Here is a 20,437-nt window from a genome sequence, read left to right on the forward strand (position 1 = left end):
CGCTCCGTGCGGCTCCCCAGGGATCCTTCTGATCAATGCACGTTTTCCGCTTGTAATGAAGAATCGATGGATGGTGTGAAGCCGGACAGGACTCAAGGGGGTCACACAGGTCTCCCACACATATCACATCATTCTCAGAGTATAGGCATATCTGTTATGACCATTACAGGCTTTGCTAGGCTTACAGGCCAGAAGGTCTTAGATATGAGAGGGTTAGATTGGTGTGTTTATGCTTGCATTGTACAATATTCCATTAGAACTGTGAGTATAGCGGAAGATTCAGTAGCTATCGTCCCAGATTGCAGCACTTCTGTTTCTTCCTTCATACCTTGGTTTTATGACCAAACAAATGGTAGATGAGCACGGTCTGGGAATGCTCTCGGACAAGCAGTTAATATTTTAGAGGCACTTTCAGCATTTTAATTCTTCCACTGGGTGAGATTGAGGTTTTTAGACAAAGCCTGTGATTATTCACTTTCAGTCAAATGGGAGAGACTTCCTTTCACTTGGAGTGAATCTTAATCGATTCATCTAAGAAACAAGTCTGAGATATTTTAATTTTTTTGGTACAAATGTAAACATGTAAAATCTTTCAGTTATATTTTATTCTATAGTCGTGGGTTTAGAAAAGGTTGCTGGCCTGTAGCTGTCCAGTATCTGTGTAAGTGTAATACTGTATGTCCAGAATGTGGTTTTTGATGAAAAACTATTGGATGAAAATCCTGATAAAATCCAGTGAAGCACTGTTTAATCTAACAAGACAATTATTTAAAACTTGCTCAAGCAGAACATTTATGGTTTTCCAACTGATTTTGTCCATCAAGTCCCAGATTTTACAATCAACACGGTCCCAAACATTACTCATATTTTATGTAGTTTGGGTCTTATTTCAACCTTTCATCATTTTTTTTTTTTTTTTTATGGTTTTAAAGGATGATGATACATCACACAACTTGTCCATGTTGGCATTTGTTTAATTATACTAGCTTCTACCAAGTCACAAATAACTTATACAAGCAAAATACCATAGAGTTTGATTGGACGCACATCTTTTGAAATCAGCAACAAAACATTTTCTTGTCTTTTGTAAAAGTTTGTTTCATTTTATTATTTATATTTCGCTAGGGATATATATACAAGTTTAAAACAGCGCATGAAAAACAATTCATCATGAAGGTGCATGTGTGATTTCCATTAATGCCTCCAAACTGAATTTGAGGCTGTCAGTTGAGCCAACGTCCGACGCATTTGATCCACTCAAAAAAGAAAAAGGTGCAAAAATTACCTTCACTTTTACTAAAAACTCGATATATGACTCTCATTTACAGTATGTTGCTGTCAACCACAAAATAGTCTCATTTTATATTGTGTCAGCAAAACTGTGCCTGGATCTGCAGGGGACGTCTGATGCTTGATAAGTAATTTCAAGAACCAGGTTGAAATTAAGTGGTGACCGGGCATTTGTAGCTGGAATAATCTACCTCTACATCTTAGACTGGTCCTCTTTAGGTTATTTTTTAATGAAACCTGAAATTACATTACTTGAATTAGCGTTTGGTTCAGTAGGCTAATTGGCAAGAGGCTCTTAACAGATGTTGTTAGTCATTGTTTGTCTGAAAGTACATTTTATTTGTGTAATTTTACTGTGTGATTGTACAGCACATTGGTCAACATTACATAGTTTTAATTGTGCTTTAAAAAAAAAAAGAAGATTGTGCTGGTGTGAGAAAGTACTGGCTCATAGATACAACATGTGAAAGGCAATTAGCATGTGTCTCTGATGGTGGAGGAGGGGTACATCTGCAGATACTTACTCTGCGGTGGTCAAGTCAAACACATTATTTAGAGAGCACACACACACACATACACAAGCTCAGGGTGCCAAAGCCTGTGTTTACCCTAGTTTGCTGGTGCAAAGTAAGAGTGAAAACAAGGCAGATCAAAAGAAAAACAAGTGGAAAAGTGGCCAACAGAGAAAACAGAATCAGTCTTTGACACACAAAAATGTGGAGTTTACGTATGAACACATTTTTCAGGGTCGATCAACAATGGCAGCATTCTCACCCCAAACAGATTCACCATAGTAACAACATTCAGGAATAAGATCCATGAAAATCGTATTACCGTCGCATCCACTGCAAATACAAGCCAGTGTTTGTGCTGTTGTTTGGCGCCCATGTGACTGTAATGGTCCCACACAGCATGTGTCCTCAGTGTGAGGTGAATGTTGTTTTTGTAAGAGGGTTTGTGTCTTAGTTAATTGGTGACTGTAATGAATCAGAAAAAGTGAGAGTAACTTTTAACTCTGTACTAATTTGAAATGAAAAGCACCTGAAAGTTCACTAAAAAAGAATAGATAGTGTTTGTGTGGTTGTGTTCTATGCGCCAAGACATTTATTTGACGGTGCTGGTGTGTGTTAAAGGCAGGTTAAAGACAGCTGCTGGCATCTGTCAGATGGTTACTCTGTACTTTCATCTCTCTCTCGCTGTCATGTTTTCATCCTTTATCACAGAGTGTCCTGTCATTTTGAGGAAAGAGACAGAAGTGCGAGTTGAGGTGGGACATGTTATCAGAGGCACAGAGGAGGGCTGTGCAAATGTTTGATTGGAGAGTGTTTGGTGCCTTCAGCTCCTGAGATAGCCTCCTTTATTCTTATGGATTCTGTGAACCCCACAACCTGTCAAATAGAAGACAAACAGACAGGGTTGAAGGAATTAAGATGTTAGCACACTCGAGAACAAACTTTGAAAACCGAAAGTTGGAAAGTTTAAAAGTTAAAGTTTGAATGTTTTACAGGCTTTTAATGTAAATAATGGACCAGGATGGAAGAACAATTCATTTTCTAGAATGCAGTGCAACCTTGAATTCAGTCAGTTCCACTTTTGTTTAATTACAAATCCAATTCCAGTTCAGCTTCATGTAAATTGTGGCCAGTTTAATTCAAATTACAGTGTAGTAATTAAAGCTACATTACAATTTGAAAGTTTGGGGTCAGTAAGATATTTCAAAAGAAATTGATACTTCTTGTTCAGGATGCATTAAATTGATCAAAAGTGACAGCAAATTATTTTAAAAAAAACTATGTTCTTTTGAACGTTCTTTTATTTAAATAAATAAATAAATCCTGGGAAAAAATTCACTGTTTTCACAAAAATGTTAAGCAGCACAGCAGTTTTTAACACTGATAATAAGAAATGTTTCTTGAGCAGCAAATCAAGCATATCAGAATGATTTCTGAAGGATTATGATGCTGAAAATTCAGCTTTACCATCACAGGAATAAATTACGTTCTTAAAGAAAAATGGTTCTTTCAAATGGTTGTAATATATTAGTGGTTTACTGTATTTTTATCAAATAAATGCTGCCTTGGTGAGCATAAGATACTTTTTTCATAAGCATGTAAAAACTTACTGACACCAAACTTTTTAACGGTATAGTGTAGATAAACCCATAAAAAACATGAATTCAACAAGCAAACAGGGGTGTCTACATCTTTTTCTTTTTTCTTTTTTTTTTGACAATATTACTGTAGTCAATAACCTGTTAGACTTGAGTACATCAATGAATCATAACTGAGAACTCCATTAAGCCTCCCAAACTATGACTGAGCAATGCATTTGTCCTGTAGGAATACACCACACTGAATAAATATGTCAGAGGCGAGAAAGCATAGTTTCTCCAACTCGAGGCTCATTGATTTCTCTGTCTGTGCACTTGTCTCTTGAGTTGGATCAGTGTTTTAGACAATGACTCTCCAGCGCTGAAGGGTACAGATGTTCGGAGGGTCCACAGGCTTGCTGAATTGGTGGTTAAATGAGGCGCAGCATGCTGTGTGGAGTCACGCTCTTCTGCTAGTACAGCTACATAAACCTCAGCCTATTAACACTACAGCGCTGTGCTAAGTACTGTAGCAACGCATTTTACTCTCGCTGCCTGCCAGCTGGACCCAGAATCCTTTCTGTCTGCTATATTATTTTAAAAAGAAACTCTTTGATTCACCTTTCAAAAGAGAGCAGATAATACACCTTCCCTTTTGCTGAAAAGCTTTTCAGAGAAAGAATTTATTTATTAACCAGGTAGAAAGTATAATATGTGAATAATTGACATAGTTTCATATAGTTAATTGAGACCAAACACCTTTTAACTACAATACCATTGTGATTTTCTCTTCCAAGGCTGTTGGTGTTTCCAGAGTTAACAGTGTAGGGGGGAGGGGGGGTAACCTTTAACACACATTGTGTTGTGCGTCTTCTCAATCTGTTGTGTTTACAGTAATGCGAAGATCTCGGAATACCTTTCTTTAAGGGACTGTTATTATGGACTGCTTTCAAATTGGGAATGCATTAAATATTGCTACCAATATTAGTAATGTTTTATTTATCGCTATCGGAATCAATATTTTATGCCCATTGCATCTATTTTTCTATTTAGATTGCCATCACTTAAAGCTAATATTTAAAAACACTTCCATTTTACAAAAACTGATAAATGCAATCTTTTGCAAATCTCAAAGTACATTTTTTATACTGTACATTATAATGGTGTGATGCATACGTTCACTTGTAGCAGTTAAAATGACTGATTTAATTTGTTTGTGTTTTATTTTTTATTTATTTGGACAAAATAGTATCCATTTTTAATATCGGCCATTTATCAATAATCAGCCATAACATGGATATAATTATCGTATCAGCCAGTGTTTCTAGCGCACAGCTGTCAAACTGGTGTCTATTCCCGTTCAGAGAATAACACAACTTGGGTAAACTTTCGTTTTGATGGTTAACCGTGCATCCGACCTCTTGAATAAACGTCTTTGTGTTTGGTTTTCTCCATAGGTATGACTTCATTGAGATCCGCGATGGTAACTCAGACAGCGCGGATCTGTTGGGGAGACACTGCAGCAACATCGCACCCCCTGCGATCATCTCCTCAGGCCCCGTTCTGCACATCAAATTCGTCTCAGACTACGCCCACCAGGGGGCAGGGTTTTCGCTGCGCTATGAAATCTATAAGACAGGTAAGCGTGTGCCACCCAGCAGGATGTAGTTCATCATAAACAATGCGGTGTCAAAGCCTCGCCTGCTGTTTACGCATCTCTCCTGTGTGCTTGAAGCAAGGGTTTTCTGTTTTAGCGCTTGTACTAACACAGCGTTTACAGCGTGGGGTGAGTTCATGTGGGTCCATTGAGCCTGTAAAGGAAGCAGGATTTCTGTGTCTATGTAACTGTCTCTCTTAACACGTATCACAAATTCTCCCTTTCACACAGGAAACATGTACCTCACCTCTTCCTTTATCTACCCACCACTTCTTGCTGCATGGGCTGCAATGTGTCAAATCCCACCTTCCTGAGAAGTGTTGATTGGCTTTTGTCAATCGGAGGGAAAAGTCCCTATTGGTCAGTGTGGTGTCATTGACAGCCCACCAGTTTTATTACATGGTGGAAAGGTGTAGATTTATTTTTGTAAACTGGAGGGAAAGGCTCTGATTGGAGAGTTTAGAATCAGGAAGAAAGGATTACCATTTATGACAAGATCCAAATGGCTTTTATGGATTGGAGGGAAAGGCTGCGATGGGTTATTGGTTAATGCAGTAGGTTACTATAATATCCTTTCCTCTGGAATGATTTTATCGCTGGAGGTCACTACCCTGTTTATCACCAGCAGGGTTATGCACCATTCAGAACTGAATTTAGAATGCCTTTCCAGTTCCTGAATTGGAATTTGAATTGATGTTGCAAACAGGACACAGAATTTGAATGTGAATGTAAGGAAGTAAAATTTAAAAGAATTGAAATAACTAAAAAAATAAACTAAAAAAGGTTTATCTAGACAAACGTTGAATGGTTTCATAACAGTATTGTTTGAATAAAAGAAGAAAAATAGAAACCTTGAAGGTTTTTAGGCCTGATAAATAGTTAGATGGATGGATGGATGGATGGATGGATGGATGGATGGATGGATGGATGGATGGATGGATGGATGGATGGATGGATGGATGGATGGATGGATGGATAAATGCATTGTCAAATTCCCATTCATGAATTACAAGGAGGCAAGTTCTTCAATTCTAAATTTTGCACAACTGTGGTCACTAGTAGGGATGCCTTGATGCCTTGCTGGATGCCTTGATGTTATTAATGGTCTGCGCAATTGACCATAACTTAACATAACTTATTCTATTGTCATTATTACTTATCAAAATAAAATAATCAAATAAGCTTTTGCTGCTGCTAAAAAACAAAAACAGACAATTTTTTTAAACCTTTCTGCAGGGAAATCACTTTGGGTTTTGCTACTGTATGTGTGAACGCCCTCTGAGCCACCGGGTTTACTGTAGTTGACCCCTGGTGCCTTCTGACACGGTACGATTTCTCTCTCCTTCACGGAGCCTGGTCAACATGCACCGGCACAAATTCAGATCAAGGCGCCTGCTGGCGGGCAAAATAAACAGCGCGGAGACATCCCTTGTTCCTTTTTCAACCTTCTGAAAGCATTCCGGGAATGCCTCTTTAATTGACTCCTGATCTACCCTCCCCTGAGGCTGGGTGGATGTGGGGGGCAGCTGGGGTTACTAACACAACATGTGTGATGGTCTCTCCTCTTAGCTCACCACAGTAGTGTACTGGGATATTCATGCGGAACAGCTGTCATGAAGCTGGAGGAAGACATTGGTCGGAAATGACCAGTTAGTAGTGTGCAGTTGGAGGGTCCAGGCCTGGGTTGGAGTGACAGTTGCTTCTGAGGGACTGAAACACAAAATCACATCCTTAATGAGATCCACCAGGCAGCTAAACTCGCTCATTAGTGAGAGATATCAGCGAGCACTTTATCGTGAACAGAGGCCCCACACCTCTCGCTTTACGGAGGAAGTGATGACACAATCCGTTGAGTGTGATCTGATAGTGTGAGAGCTCCATAGCAACCTGGCTAACACAGCGCAGAGGTATGAACAAAGACAGTGATGAATGCTATAACAACGGCAGGTTGCATGTTTTTTTAATCATAAACAAGCAATAATGATGAGACCCGTTGGCGTGTGGAAGCTCAGAGTTGCCATGGCATTAACAAGATCTCATTATACTCAGAAGATGCGTGTGAAAATGTGTGGGAGTGTGTGTGTGGATGTGTGCGTGTTCAAAAACAAAGAGATTTTTTTTGGACTGAATTTGAAGAATTAACTCAATTACTTGAAGATTCCCATAAACACCTCTATTTGTCATTAATACATATCCTCTGACAATTTGAGGAGTAGTGATCGTAGAGACATCCGATGTGTCCAAAATTGCATACTGTCTGAGAAGGTACTATTTTTCAATTTGAGCTTACTTCGCAACTGTTAAATAAGTGCATTCCATCTAGTATGAATGGAATTTGGATTTACAACTGTCATGTTATTACTGTCACGTGACCTACCAGCGTCAGTTGCATCGCTTCACTTCCCGTCATTAAACCTCACCCGTGGCCTCATGGGATAGTAAAGTGTTCATCAAATGAGCACTTAAGAATCTCGGCAAAAGTAGTAGGTCATCCGGTTTCTTTTCGCATACTGTTTTTTAAATACAAGTGCCGCATTCGAAATCGCATACTCTCTTGAGTAGGTACTTATTTTGAATAAGTATTACTTCACAACCACTAAAAAAGTGCGTTCTGTATAGTATGAATGTGTGTAGTATGAATATAATCTGGACGTACTACATCCGCCATGTTGTCATTATCATGTGACCAGCGTCAGTAACGCCAATTCACTGGCATTCACAAATCCTCTCCAGTGGCCTCATGGGATAGTAAAGTGTCCATCAAATGCACACTTCAGAATCTCACCGGAATTAGTAGGTTATCTGGGTACTTTTTGCCTACTCTTTTATTATGAGTACTGTGAATTCGGATATACTTATTTTGTCACATACTGTTTTTCGCCTACTAAATAGTCGAGAAGTATGCGATTTCTGATGCAGCTTACTGTATGTATTCGGGCATACTACTCTGTTGGCATACTGTTTTTCGCATACTATATAGTAGGAGAAGTGTTTGATTTTGGATGCAGCGATAATGACTTTAAATCAGACTTGTTATTTTCTGATCCTGTTATTCACCATTATTATTTATATATATATATATATATATATATGGTGGATAACAGGATCAAAGAAGGAACACTTAGTAAAACAGAGAGGGAAACATGAAGGAAAATTCAACAAAACAGAAACAATTGGAACGCATCCCAGAATCCCAGAGTGTAAGTGTTGTTTATTTATATTGGTGAATGTACTGGACGTGTCCTGGCGTGGCCAGGGCAGTTTTCTCTAGCAGTGATAGGGATCTTGGGTAAATACACAGCCTGGAGGTGTGTCTGTCGTGCGCTGCACAGCCTGCTGGGAAGAAACACTGCATCAATTCTCCACCTCCTGCTGCACACAGGAAATCAGTATATTGTCGCCCTTGAGCCGCACAACAGCTACCTGTGCCACTACACTCTGGGATTTCAGCCCCTGCCCTTGAGAGCAAAATGATGTGTTACTTCTTCAGCTATCTGGAGCTTCGGTCTGGAATCCAATCTTGCAGAATTAATGTGCGCAGTAGGGATGGGTCAGGGGAAAACACCCCAAAACCAGACACTTCTTTTCAAATGATCAGCCATCTTTATTATGTTGTTATTAAGTTGTTGCATTCAGTGTGTTAGAAAGCCCAGTGACCTTACAAACTGACTTAGATCTGAACCTTGTTCATAATAGCCACTTAGTTTACTCAACCATACACTTAACCACATGATTCTGTTGCCACGGTTACAATCTAAAAACTCTCAGCCAATCATCTCTTCATCAGTGGAGTTCCAGTATAGTGAATTACAGCTCACAGTACAACTGCCCTGTAGCTATAGTGATGCTCGCCTAGTAGTGACTGCATCCCTTCTACTGTCAGAATTAAGAGGCTAATGGATGGAGATACTGCCCTAGAGATGATTTGATGCCCTGGAATGCTCACCAATCAGATCACAGCAATAAAACGTTTTATTTTGTTGTGATGCAGAAAAAAGAACTTCTTGAAATATCAATCTGTCAGATAAATAAGAGACTGCTGGAACCTCTAAGGAGACCAATGAAATCAAAAAGTGCAGAGCAGGATTTGTGTTTAACTTGAAGGGATAGTCATTATACCCCTCATGCCATTCCATGTGTTTTTATGCTGTTAATGGAACACAAAAGTGGAGATTTTATGCTCCACTTTTCCATACAATGGGCAAAATGGCAAAAGTAATCCATACGATGTGTGCAAGTTTTCTGAAGCCGTATGATAGATTTGTGAGGAACACACCAAAATATAAGATTACATTTTATAATAAAAGTTGCTGTCATGTATATGTTTGTATATAAGATTTTCTCTTTTTTTTGGTAGGAATTAACTTTTTTTTTTCAGCAAGGATGCATTACATTTACAGTAAAGACATTTATAATTTCAAATAAATTATGTTCTTTTGAACGTTCTATTCATCAAAGAACCCTAAAAATGTATTACAGTTTCCAGAAAAATATTAAGCAGTTTTCAACATTGATAATAATCAGATATGTTTCTTGAGCAGCAAATCAGCATATTAGAATGATTTCTGGAGGATCATGTGACACTGAAGACCAGAATAATAATGCATCACAGGAATAAGTTACATTTTAAAATATAATCAAATAGAAATTTTTTATTTTAAATTACAATTTTTCACAATATTACTGTTTTACTGTATTTTTTATCAAATTCATGCCGCCTTGATGAGAATAAGTTTTCTTTCAAAAACATTACAAAATTCTTTCTGACCCAAAACCTTTGAACGGTAGTGTATATTCGCTGTTAAACTACCATTTTACTATAAAAGACTTGCACAAGACATTATTATTTTAATAATAATGATTAAATGATTATTTTATGTTTTGTTTTTTTTCCTGGTTATTTGCCCAACATCGGCATATTGCTCATGCATGTGTATGGCATTACAGCGTAGATGAAAATCATGCCAGCACACCTCACACTCACACTACTGTAATCTCTCTTACACACAGACTCACGCCATTCACTCATCCATGACAAACATTCCTATTCTACCCAGCAACGCTCCTTAATAACAGCCCCCCCATTTCCCTCCGGCACAGACAGACCCAGCCACGCACGCCAATCCCGGCACTGAGCCTCCAACGCACTGCCCAGACGCGACTTTCCCCTACTGGATGAGGGGTGGGGGAGAGTTTCCCCATCCTTCTGCAGGCGGGCTGGCTGTTTTTACCATGATCACAAACATGAATTAATGAGATCCAACAAAAAGGCTGATGGCGTCGGGGTCACTCATGCATACTGCAGCCCAGTACAGTAGAGGCTCAGCGGGGGTCTGGCATACTGTCTGAGGTGGCGTGAGTATGAGGGGTCAGTGCATGACTGGCAGGGTCTCATACGCTCTGATATACTCACGCACACACACACACACACACACACACACACACACACACACACACACACACACACACACACACAGCCTATCTGAGAAACAAGCTGTAGTAAAGCTTAATGCCACCATTGCAGGGTAAAGGAAGTCTGACAGCACGTCTGACCTAGTAATAGAGCAAACGTGCCAGACTGGATGCTTTCACGCAACTGTATTTATGTAGTATTAGAGTGTCACGGAGCGAAAGGAAACAAAATGCAATGGAAAAAGGAAAATTCACAAATGGAATATTTTCTTTAAATCTAAAAATGTAAAATATATATATAAACTCTTCACATTTAATAGATCTTAATGTATATTATTTTCATTTAGGAGAAACATATGAGACAAAATTGATAGTTAAATGAAAATGTTCCAATCTATCAAAGAACAACCTTTGTGAATTTAAATTTGGTTTCTGATTTGTATTGTATCGCACTTTATGTCTGTGGTGAGAAAACTCATGACAAGCACCATAAAGGCTTCAGAGTACTCATTGGTGAAACATTGAAAAATGGTGTTGTCTTTTTCATTGGATTTTTAGGCTGCCGGTGTGGACAGGGATAAGACTGCTGGATCAGTCACTGTCTTTGTGTCAAGATGTGCTGGGTATTGTTGTAGAGCTGCGTTTCACCCACACAGACAGGGCCGTCGCTAGTGGGGTGAAAGGTGGTGACAATTATAGGGGCCCCCACTTCCCAGGGGGCCCCACAAAATCCAGCAGTTATACTATATAGGCCCCTGTTGTGTGAATAATTCTAATATTTATATTAGTTGTATGCCTGAGATTTAAATAAAAACCACGAAAACATTCAATTTGGTTAAATATTTTTTCAAAATATTCTTTAGGGCATAATTTAGGGCACCAGAAATGCTATGAAAAGAATGAGAGGGAGGCCAGGAGAGTTGTTGTATCCCAGTCGATCAAGACGTTCTTTGAAGACAGGTTGTATTGTTATTTCGCTGGAAATAAGAAAACTACCGTCTACAGCCTGTCGGGTAGGCTACTCGCTCTTCATTATCGATGCGCACCACAATCGACCGAATGATTTACGTGTTCAAAATCCCTGTCTTTTTACACTATTGTAAATAGAGTTAAAAAATTGACACGAGTCACGACGCATTGCATTATGCACCTAACCTGCCGGCTGATTATGTATTTATTAGCCTACATCAATAAAACACGAATGCACTTGAATTAATAAATTTTAGCTTTATTTAATAATATTATCTTTATTAAAAAATAAAACAATAAATTAGGTTATTTTTTAAATTTGACTGCATTCTTGTCAAACATATAAATGTTTACTTTTTGATTTATGAATTATAACAGACTGTTTCCCTGATGGGGGAAAAAACATTATTTTGCTGTTACTTTTTTAAAATTGGTTTTATTATTATTTAACAATTTCTTTTTATTAGTTGTAATTTTTATATAAATTTAACTTTTAAAATAAAGGTTTTACAACAACATCACCTTCTTCTGTTATACTGTATGTGGGCCTCCATGCTCATCTATTGTACAGTATATGATATTGGTGGAGGGTGGTGGGGGCCCACATCAATATTTTTTTCAGGGGGCCCCGAATCCTCTAGCTATGGCCCTGCACACAGACATACTTTTGTAATGAGTTATTTATATCACTGATCACTGCAGATGGGAGAAATAATAAGGAAAGAGAGCTTGTGCTGAAGAGAAATAACTTTCAACTCCTGACGTGTGCAAGCAGGTGCTAGTGGAAATGCATAGCCATTTTGCAGAGGATGTGAATCTGACAGATACATACGCGCACACACACACGTAGGCCTTGAACAGATGTAGTGTGCTGTATTAGTGCAGAAGGGTGTAACATTAACCCTGACCTGCTGTCTCTCTGGGACCTGTCTCTCTCTCTCAGCTGCTAGGGTGCCAGACAGGCCCTGGTTTCCTGTGTGCTGCCCTGCCCACACTGAGAGCTGGGTGCACGAGCATAGGTCATTCCACACCCTATTTAAGGGGGGCTTCAGGCATCCTCGTCTATCATCTTAACCTCCCTAAAACTCTAGCCTGTTTACACCTCAGAAGAAATAACAAATAAGGGAATACACATTTACATGTATGCATTTGGAAGATGCTTTCATCCAAAGCAACTTATATTGTATCCAAGGTATATACAATTTTACCCGGTGACCTTGTTGGCACCATGATCAACTTTTTGAGCTACATGAATGCACTTCATAAAATAGTCACTTTGTGAGATATAAAGCTGGAAGTATGGAAAATAAATGTTTATGTAGTATTGTCAGGGAGAAAACTGAATGCAGTGGAAAAAAAATAAAATTAAAATTCACACTTAATTCATTAATTAATTTTAATTAATAAATAATTGTAAAAATTAAATGACAAATAATTACTTCAATAAAAATGAATAAAACTTAAATAATTATAATATCTCAATTTTGTGTTCTAGCCTAAGCGGGGTTTTTTTAGAACACATTTTTATTTTAGTTTTTACTCTGAGGTGGCTTCAATCAATCCCTCTGTGATCGCCTATATATATAAGGAATATACTGTATATATATATATATATATATATATACACAGTATATATATATACAGTATATATATATATATATATATGTATATATATATATATATACAAATCCACAACACATTTGCTTTTTGGTTATTAAATGTACACTATGTAACTGTTGGCACTGTAGCCGTTAATAAACAAAACTGCATGCATCTTGCGGAAGAACATTGTGAAGAACTGGAGCTACTTCTCTCTGTTTATGTCTATGACGAGTCACTCAGGTACTGGGTTTCTGGGCTACTCCGCAGTGGTTGGCGTCCCTCGCGGCCTAAAATAGTCAGAATATAAACACTTAGGGACTGTTTGTTTTTTATTTAAGGGGCCACCGGAGGAGTTTTGAGATCTGTTGTCAAAAAAGACATGACCCTCCCTTCGCCAGCAATACATTTTTCTATGACCCTCCAAAATGATTGTGAAAAAAGGCATGACCCTCCCCGATAATTTATTGATTAGCCTACTTCTGTACTGGTTTGCGCTTGGCAAAGATGTTCAGATAGCCATTGTTTTTTTTGTTTTTTTTAAACCATAAACTCTTGCTTTCTCATCTTACTAGGGCTGTAACGATAGACCAAACCTACGATTTGGTTCGTATCACGATTTTTGATTTTAGATTTGAAAAAAAAAATCATGTTTTCGGTGCTGATGCGGTGTGACTCGATCAACATGTGGGTGGCGCTGCCAACAAAGCATCTAAAAGCTAAAACGCATGTGTAGACTGATATTTTTCTAATGTCTTGACTCCTTTCAGAATATTGGTATTAAATGCATTGCATGAATTTATCCTCAACTAGTTTTTGTGGTGTAGTTCTACGTATTTTATTATGTTAACTTAAATAATACTAGTAATTTAAAGATGTGGTAGCCCTACATCTTACACATCGTGGAAACAAAATAAGAATGGAAACTAAAATATGGTAGTATCGCGCTACAGCGCACATTCTATCAGCTGCAGATCTGGCGCCTCAGTCCTAATACTGTAAAACTCGACATACGTTCACAAAAGTTCATTATTTGCTCGTGCTTTAAAGCTTTGCCGGGTAAACATTTATTTGGCATTCTGTTCTGACATGATGCACTTTTTCTAAGCGCAAACTGAAGTGCGCGCGCACTGTCAAACAGCGGCAAACTGGATTTTTGTTGGGTCAGACCCATCTGATATCGAAGGGGGGCTGATAACGCGAGATCAACATGGAGCTAAATGGAAAAAAATAGCACCAAACAAGCCACTTTGAAATGTTGCTGTTTTAATGAATATAAAAGTTGGGTGACCCTCCCCCTAGACTAAAAAAAGTTGGATGACCCTCCCCTATTTTCCTCCGGTGGCCCCTTCCATAAATACCGAACGGTCCCTTATTATACAGTAGGCCTAGCGTAGTGATTTAGAATAAGTCAAAAACACGGTTTGGATGATGTACTCATCGCTAAATGTTACTGGGGCAAAATTTGGGATGAAACTCACAACCTTTTGGCCTAAAAAAATGTACCTATAAACTGCAGCATCTTACAGTCTCTGTAGACTCATGTGCATGAGCATGTTTGTGAGTCTCAAGGACAGGTCCAAACCCGTCCACATGGGGTCACTGACCTGTCATTAAGGCCTCAGACATTATACTGCCGTCTCCGGCTCTAGTACTTTAAATAGCGCTCTGTTAATTTTGCATCAGGACTGAAGGAAGATATGTGTATAGGTGATTTGAGGTTATGTGAAACAGTTGTCACTCCCAGCCTGTGCAGTTGGGCTTTGACTCACGCAGCTGCTCTGCAAGCGCAGAAGTAGGCCTTCAGTTTCAGTTTCAGTTATTGAGGAGTTCACTGTCACAGATCACTGAACGTTTGTTCTCTGATCCGTGGATGTTTTACCCCCACAGCTCCTGTCAACAGATCTCTTTTAAGTTCTACACTATAGTATTTTTTAAATAATACAAGTGGCAATTCATGTGCCTCAGAGAACCTTTGGGAGTGCAGGAATGATATCATGGGATTCAATGTGCTTGACTGCATACTGTGTGTGTCGAGGTGTGTGCATTAGCATGAGCTCTGTGACTCTCCATCCCTCTGAAGAGGTGACATTACACGTGAACGTGCTGTGCATCGTGTCAAAGGCTGGTGTGTAGGACGTGTGTCACTGCTGAAGGTGAAGCATGACTGTGCATGTGTTAGCATACAAGAAGCACTACTAACTCTTGTGATACAAAGCCAAACACTGGCCAGCACAGGCTTAAAACCAGCATAAAACTATATAGGTTTTACTAAACAGTCTTAAAGGGATAGTTCAACCAGAAATCAAAATACCATAATTTACATATTGTTACATAACCCGTTGCAAACTCTGTGCGGGAAATAATTTTGCCCTCATGCGGAATTCCCGTTGAAATGACAAAAAAGTTGGCGAACAACAGCAAATATGACCGCATCTTAAGTCTGATGAACAAAGTTTGGATTGCTGAATAAAAACAAAAAAATTACCTTGCTTTAAATAACATATGATCACAGTACATTATATACAGTATAACTAAGTCAAAAATATAGTAATGGTCTAAATGTTATAAAATATGCTATGGTGGGGAGTCAAATCAGTGAACCTATTTATAAGTCTGTTTATTACAAGAACCATCCAAATTAATTGATTCTCTAGAATAAATCAGACTTTGAGAGAATGAGAAAGCGTTTACTTATACAGCACTGGCACAACGTTAAACTGAGATGCATATCATACAACATCATGTCCTAAGATGACCCCTTAACACGCTCTGTGCTGCCCTGAGCAAAACTACGTTACTACGTGTGTCTGTTTCACTGAAATCTCTCCTTTATTAGATGCAAACGTGCAGTATGAGAAACCCTGAGCGCTATCTCCGACTGTAGCGGTAAATGAATATAGACAGCAGCTGCAGGGATGGGAAATCATTCTAATTTAGCACTTTTGCAGATGAAGGATTTTTCTGTACATATTTAAAGCTCCGCTTTGATGAATGTTCCCGTTTTCGTTCACATCAATATGTTTTTCTCAGCGAGCTAACCGAGTGTGTCTCTTTCCCTGTCTGAGATTGACACAAGAAAGCAAGTAATGTGCTTCTGCTGGCCCTCCAGAACAAGTCCACTTTCCATATTTCGGTCAATACAAAACCATCACGTCTCACACATACACGTAACAGTGTGTTTCAGCTGCTGTCTTCATGTATTTTCTGATTTCTCTTCCCCCAGGCTCCGACTGTTCCCGAAACTTCACCAGTCCGTCAGGTGTGATCGAGTCGCCCGGCTTCCCTGACAAATACCCCCACAATCTAGAGTGCACCTTCATCATCGTCGTCCCTCCTCACATGGACGTCACCCTCACCTTCCTGACCTTTGACCTGGAGAACGACCCCTTGCAGGGCTCGGAGGGCGAGTGCAAGTACGACTGGCTGGAGGTGTGGGACGGCCTCCCGCAGGGTGAGTCTAGATGTTGTAATCCCGAGGAATTCTATTTGGATTTACAGTCGAGGTTTGGATTAGACCGCGGTTTTCCAATGTCCAGACCACCCGCGTCTTTAAGAGGATTGCATTTCCCATTTCCCTCTGACCTCATTGTCTGCCATGCATAATTTGGTCACTTAATGATTTCTAATCCACATACCGTTCACTATCACACTGTATGGGCCATCTGGTTGGTTTATCCACCAGTCTATACAGCTGTTCGCTCTTGCCCTGTGACACGCAACACCCGTCCGTTGGCCGCTGCGCCAGCAGCTCCGCCGGTATGAAACTCAGGCGCATTGCTGTCATGCTGTTACTGCGGCTGCCGCTGGAGCTATTTTAGTATCGAGCGTTGGCAGATGAAAGCGGAGCCCAGGGCCTTGCTTTGCCTTATCTGCGCCAGGCGGGGCCAAAAAGCCACGGCACCCGTACTCTTCCGCACGGAGGGGTGGAGGAGATGGGGGACGGGGGGTAACAGCAGCCATGGTAACCTTTATCAGGAAAGTGAAAATGGGGCGTGAATAACACTGAAATAGGATTTAATCCTTGTCTGGAACAGAGAGCTGCGGAATACGCTCTTTTCCCCCAGCTGTCTTATTAATGCTTCAGCCCTGAGACCCCCGTACTGCCCCCACCTCTCGCCCGTCTGCTTCTGGGTAAAGCTTCATATTGTAGCATTGTACAAGCACATATAATCAGACGCACAGTAACTGTAGACACTAACACAACAGTATATTTAAGGTGGTCTATAAACTCTAAGCAGCTTGACCAAGATCATATTTGAGAAAAAAAACAAAACAATGAAAAACATTAAACTGTAATGTGTTTCTGTGCTATTGTAGTATTTTGTACTACCTAATCCTTATGCATTACTGTTAAGAAAATATGGTAAAAATATGCTTAATTGAGCACCATCATCTTCATTTGCCTCATGAAAAATAAACACTTTTATAATATAGTCTACTTAATATTATAACATTTCCAATATGTTTAATATATTTTTGCCATGAAAAGGAAAGCCTATTTTTACATTTAATTGATTTTATTTTTAAAAATGTGAAAAATCTGGTGAAAAAAAACTTAATTGTTCTTAATCATTGTCAATTTTTTACTTATATGCACTACTTGTAATTATGATTATGACTTTATGAAATATGCAAATATAGTGGAAAATATGCTAAAAATTAAAATATGCTTAATATGCTAAATTTTCTTGTATATATATATATACATATACATACATATATATATACATACATATTTACTTCCGGTACTTAATATTATAATATTTTGAATGTGCTTTTATATTTCTTGCTTTGAAAAAAAAACACATCTGTTTTTACATTTTCCTGATTTAATTTACATTTACTTGATTTATTTATGAAATCTGATTTTTGGGGAGATTGTAAGCAACTTTCGACAAGCAAGATTCACATACACAGAGTCCTGATCAAAGTTATGTACAATAGCCACCTGATTTGATCATCAACACCATCAAAGGCGATAGAGAGAGTTATTTCTACCTACCGTTCGAAAGCACTTGCAGTATTAAAGCCCTTTCCTCTCCAAAAGAGAAGAAAATCAATGTACTTGATTGATACTAGGCTATTTCACCCATCCGGGACTCTGTGCGTGTGTGTGTGTGTCAGGGTGGAGGATGGATTCATTACTGTGAGACAGCAGCCTCTCTACAGCATTACAGCCTGACCAAACTAAATCACAGACATCTGCTGACAGACAAATGTCCCAGCAATCAGAGAGGTGCTGTTGTATAGGTTGTAGGCACATATAAAGAATAACCAGTCTGGTCTTATGAGTGGCCAGCAGGAGCAAAATGAGACCCATTCACATCCCATCACTGAGAAACCATTTTTGTGTTTTGCAGTGGGACCTCTGATTGGACGACATTGCGGTACCAAAATCCCCTCTGAAATACAGTCGTCCACTGGTATCCTCTCTCTGTCCTTTCATACGGACATGGCCGTGGCCAAAGATGGATTCTCTGCCCGCTACAACATGACCCTCAAGGAGGTCAATGACAGTATGTGATCCTTTTTTTCTTTCTACTTTGAAGAAAGCCACACATTTTAAAACTTGGTTCGCTAGTTACAAAGAAGCTAACTACATTGAAGCTGTTTAAGAGGGTGTCTTTATAAAACGGACTAAATATGAAGACATTCTGAGAAAACTCTGTGTTCCTCAGATTTCCATTGCAGTAATGCTCTTGGCATGGAGACGGGCAAGATCAGCGATGACCAGATCTCTGCATCGTCCAGCTTCTATGATGGCCGATGGTCTCCAAGACAGGCTCGACTTAACTTTGAAGACAACGCATGGACGCCCAATGACGACAGCAACAAAGAATACATCCAGGTGAGGTTTCCTCTCTTTCACTCTCTTTATGTCTTCTGCACACCCACATAAGGGAGAGACTAAGGAACAAGTTCTCGTCGCTCTTTTGCAAACTTATTTACAATCTCGAAAGGCTTGTGAATGGACAGACCGATTTGAGTTTTCTGATTCTGGCCGGATGTCGCTCGGGTTAGGTGCTACACCAGGCCTATAGAATGAGACTGATTACTTTTGGTGTTACTTTAAGTGGTGTGTCGTATTTGTGTCTGGATGCTGCTGAATTGTGGGCTTCTGGAAGATCTCACAGCTGTTGCGTTGTGTTAACACCTGACATCACTCCCTCGCTCTCAGGGTCCACGGCCCAGACATCCATCTTGACAAACAGCTGTCGTAAATGCCAACATGCCCGAGGACCATACTTCACCTCAGACGCCTCTGCTCTGTTGTGTGTGTGTGTGTGTGTGTGTGTGTGTGTGTGTGTGTTCAGAGTGAGAGGCATCATTCTGTTTTAGGTTTGTACATGCATTTGAGATTCGAGTATCATTGATATTCATTAAAATCACCCAGGGTAAATTAACTAATCAAGGTACCAAAGGAATGCTCTGGGCGTAATACAAGCTATCTGTTATGGAAAGCATCTGAGGCATGTTGTGCCACAGTAAGGCACTTGCAAGTTGCAGCCCATAGAGTGGTACAGGTATGGCGAAGTCTAATTCACAGCTGGTTCCTTCGAGATTTTCCTTTGAGGTTTTTATAATGGGGTTTTTCAATTTATGTGTAAAATAAAGCCTGTGGTAAACATAACTTGACGATACTTTGACGTTTTGTTCTACAATATAAACTGCACATTCTCACACCCCAAACTGTCTTATCTAGTTACTTATTAAAAGTGTACATAACTGCTTCAAAATTTGCATTTTCGCTATGGATATGTGTAATTTGTGGAAATAAAAACCGATTAAGTATAATCATGTTTACCACAGGCTTTATTTTACACATAAAACGAAAAACCCCATTATTAAACCCCATAGGAAAATCTCAAAGGAAGAACCCAGGACTTCTGGGTTCTGATGTCATACTTGCACCACTCTATTGTAAAAAAATAAATATAATTGCCACAAAAGGCTGTACCGTATTATTATTATTATTATTATTATTTTTGCCAAAAATAATTAAAACAGTAAGGCACTTGAAGTTTTCGTATAAATGTTAATGAATGCTCTATTCTATTCTATTCTATTCTGTTCTGTTCTATTCTATTCTATTCTATTCTATTCTATTCTATTCTATTCTATTCTATTCCATTCCATTCCATTATATTAAAATAGGACTACTGAGATAATTTACTGACCTTGCTTGTGCAAATTTATATTATTTTTTTTAGCTCAATATTATGACCATGTAAAGCTGGTAAAACTGATAACTTTTGCATAACACTGCTCCAATAATACTTTTCTTTTCTTTCTTTTTTTTTAACTGAGGGACGACATAAAATTATCTTCTGTGGTAATCAACATGATTCCACAGATGCTGATGAGAGAGTTTAACTTGTTTTGAACCCAGAACATCTCTTTAACATCTCATCACATCT

The 20,437-nt window shown here is 39.0% G+C and overlaps 1 protein-coding gene across 2 annotated transcripts in view; it reads left to right on the forward strand.

The window, feature by feature from the left end:
• nrp2b (neuropilin 2b) overlaps nucleotides 1–20,437 on the forward strand; it is a 75,640-nt gene that overhangs the window by 15,398 nt on the left and 39,805 nt on the right. For both annotated transcript variants that reach the window (XM_084122662.1, XM_084122663.1), the window contains exons 3-6: nucleotides 4,837–5,018; nucleotides 16,243–16,470; nucleotides 18,380–18,535; nucleotides 18,698–18,867. In XM_084122662.1, the coding sequence (XP_083978788.1) occupies nucleotides 4,837–5,018; nucleotides 16,243–16,470; nucleotides 18,380–18,535; nucleotides 18,698–18,867 (736 nt within the window). The remainder of the gene's footprint in view (nucleotides 1–4,836; nucleotides 5,019–16,242; nucleotides 16,471–18,379; nucleotides 18,536–18,697; nucleotides 18,868–20,437) is intronic.

Source organism: Abramis brama, assembly GCF_963993115.1.
Source record: "Abramis brama genome assembly, chromosome: 8".
Taxonomy (NCBI): domain Eukaryota; kingdom Metazoa; phylum Chordata; class Actinopteri; order Cypriniformes; family Leuciscidae; genus Abramis; species Abramis brama.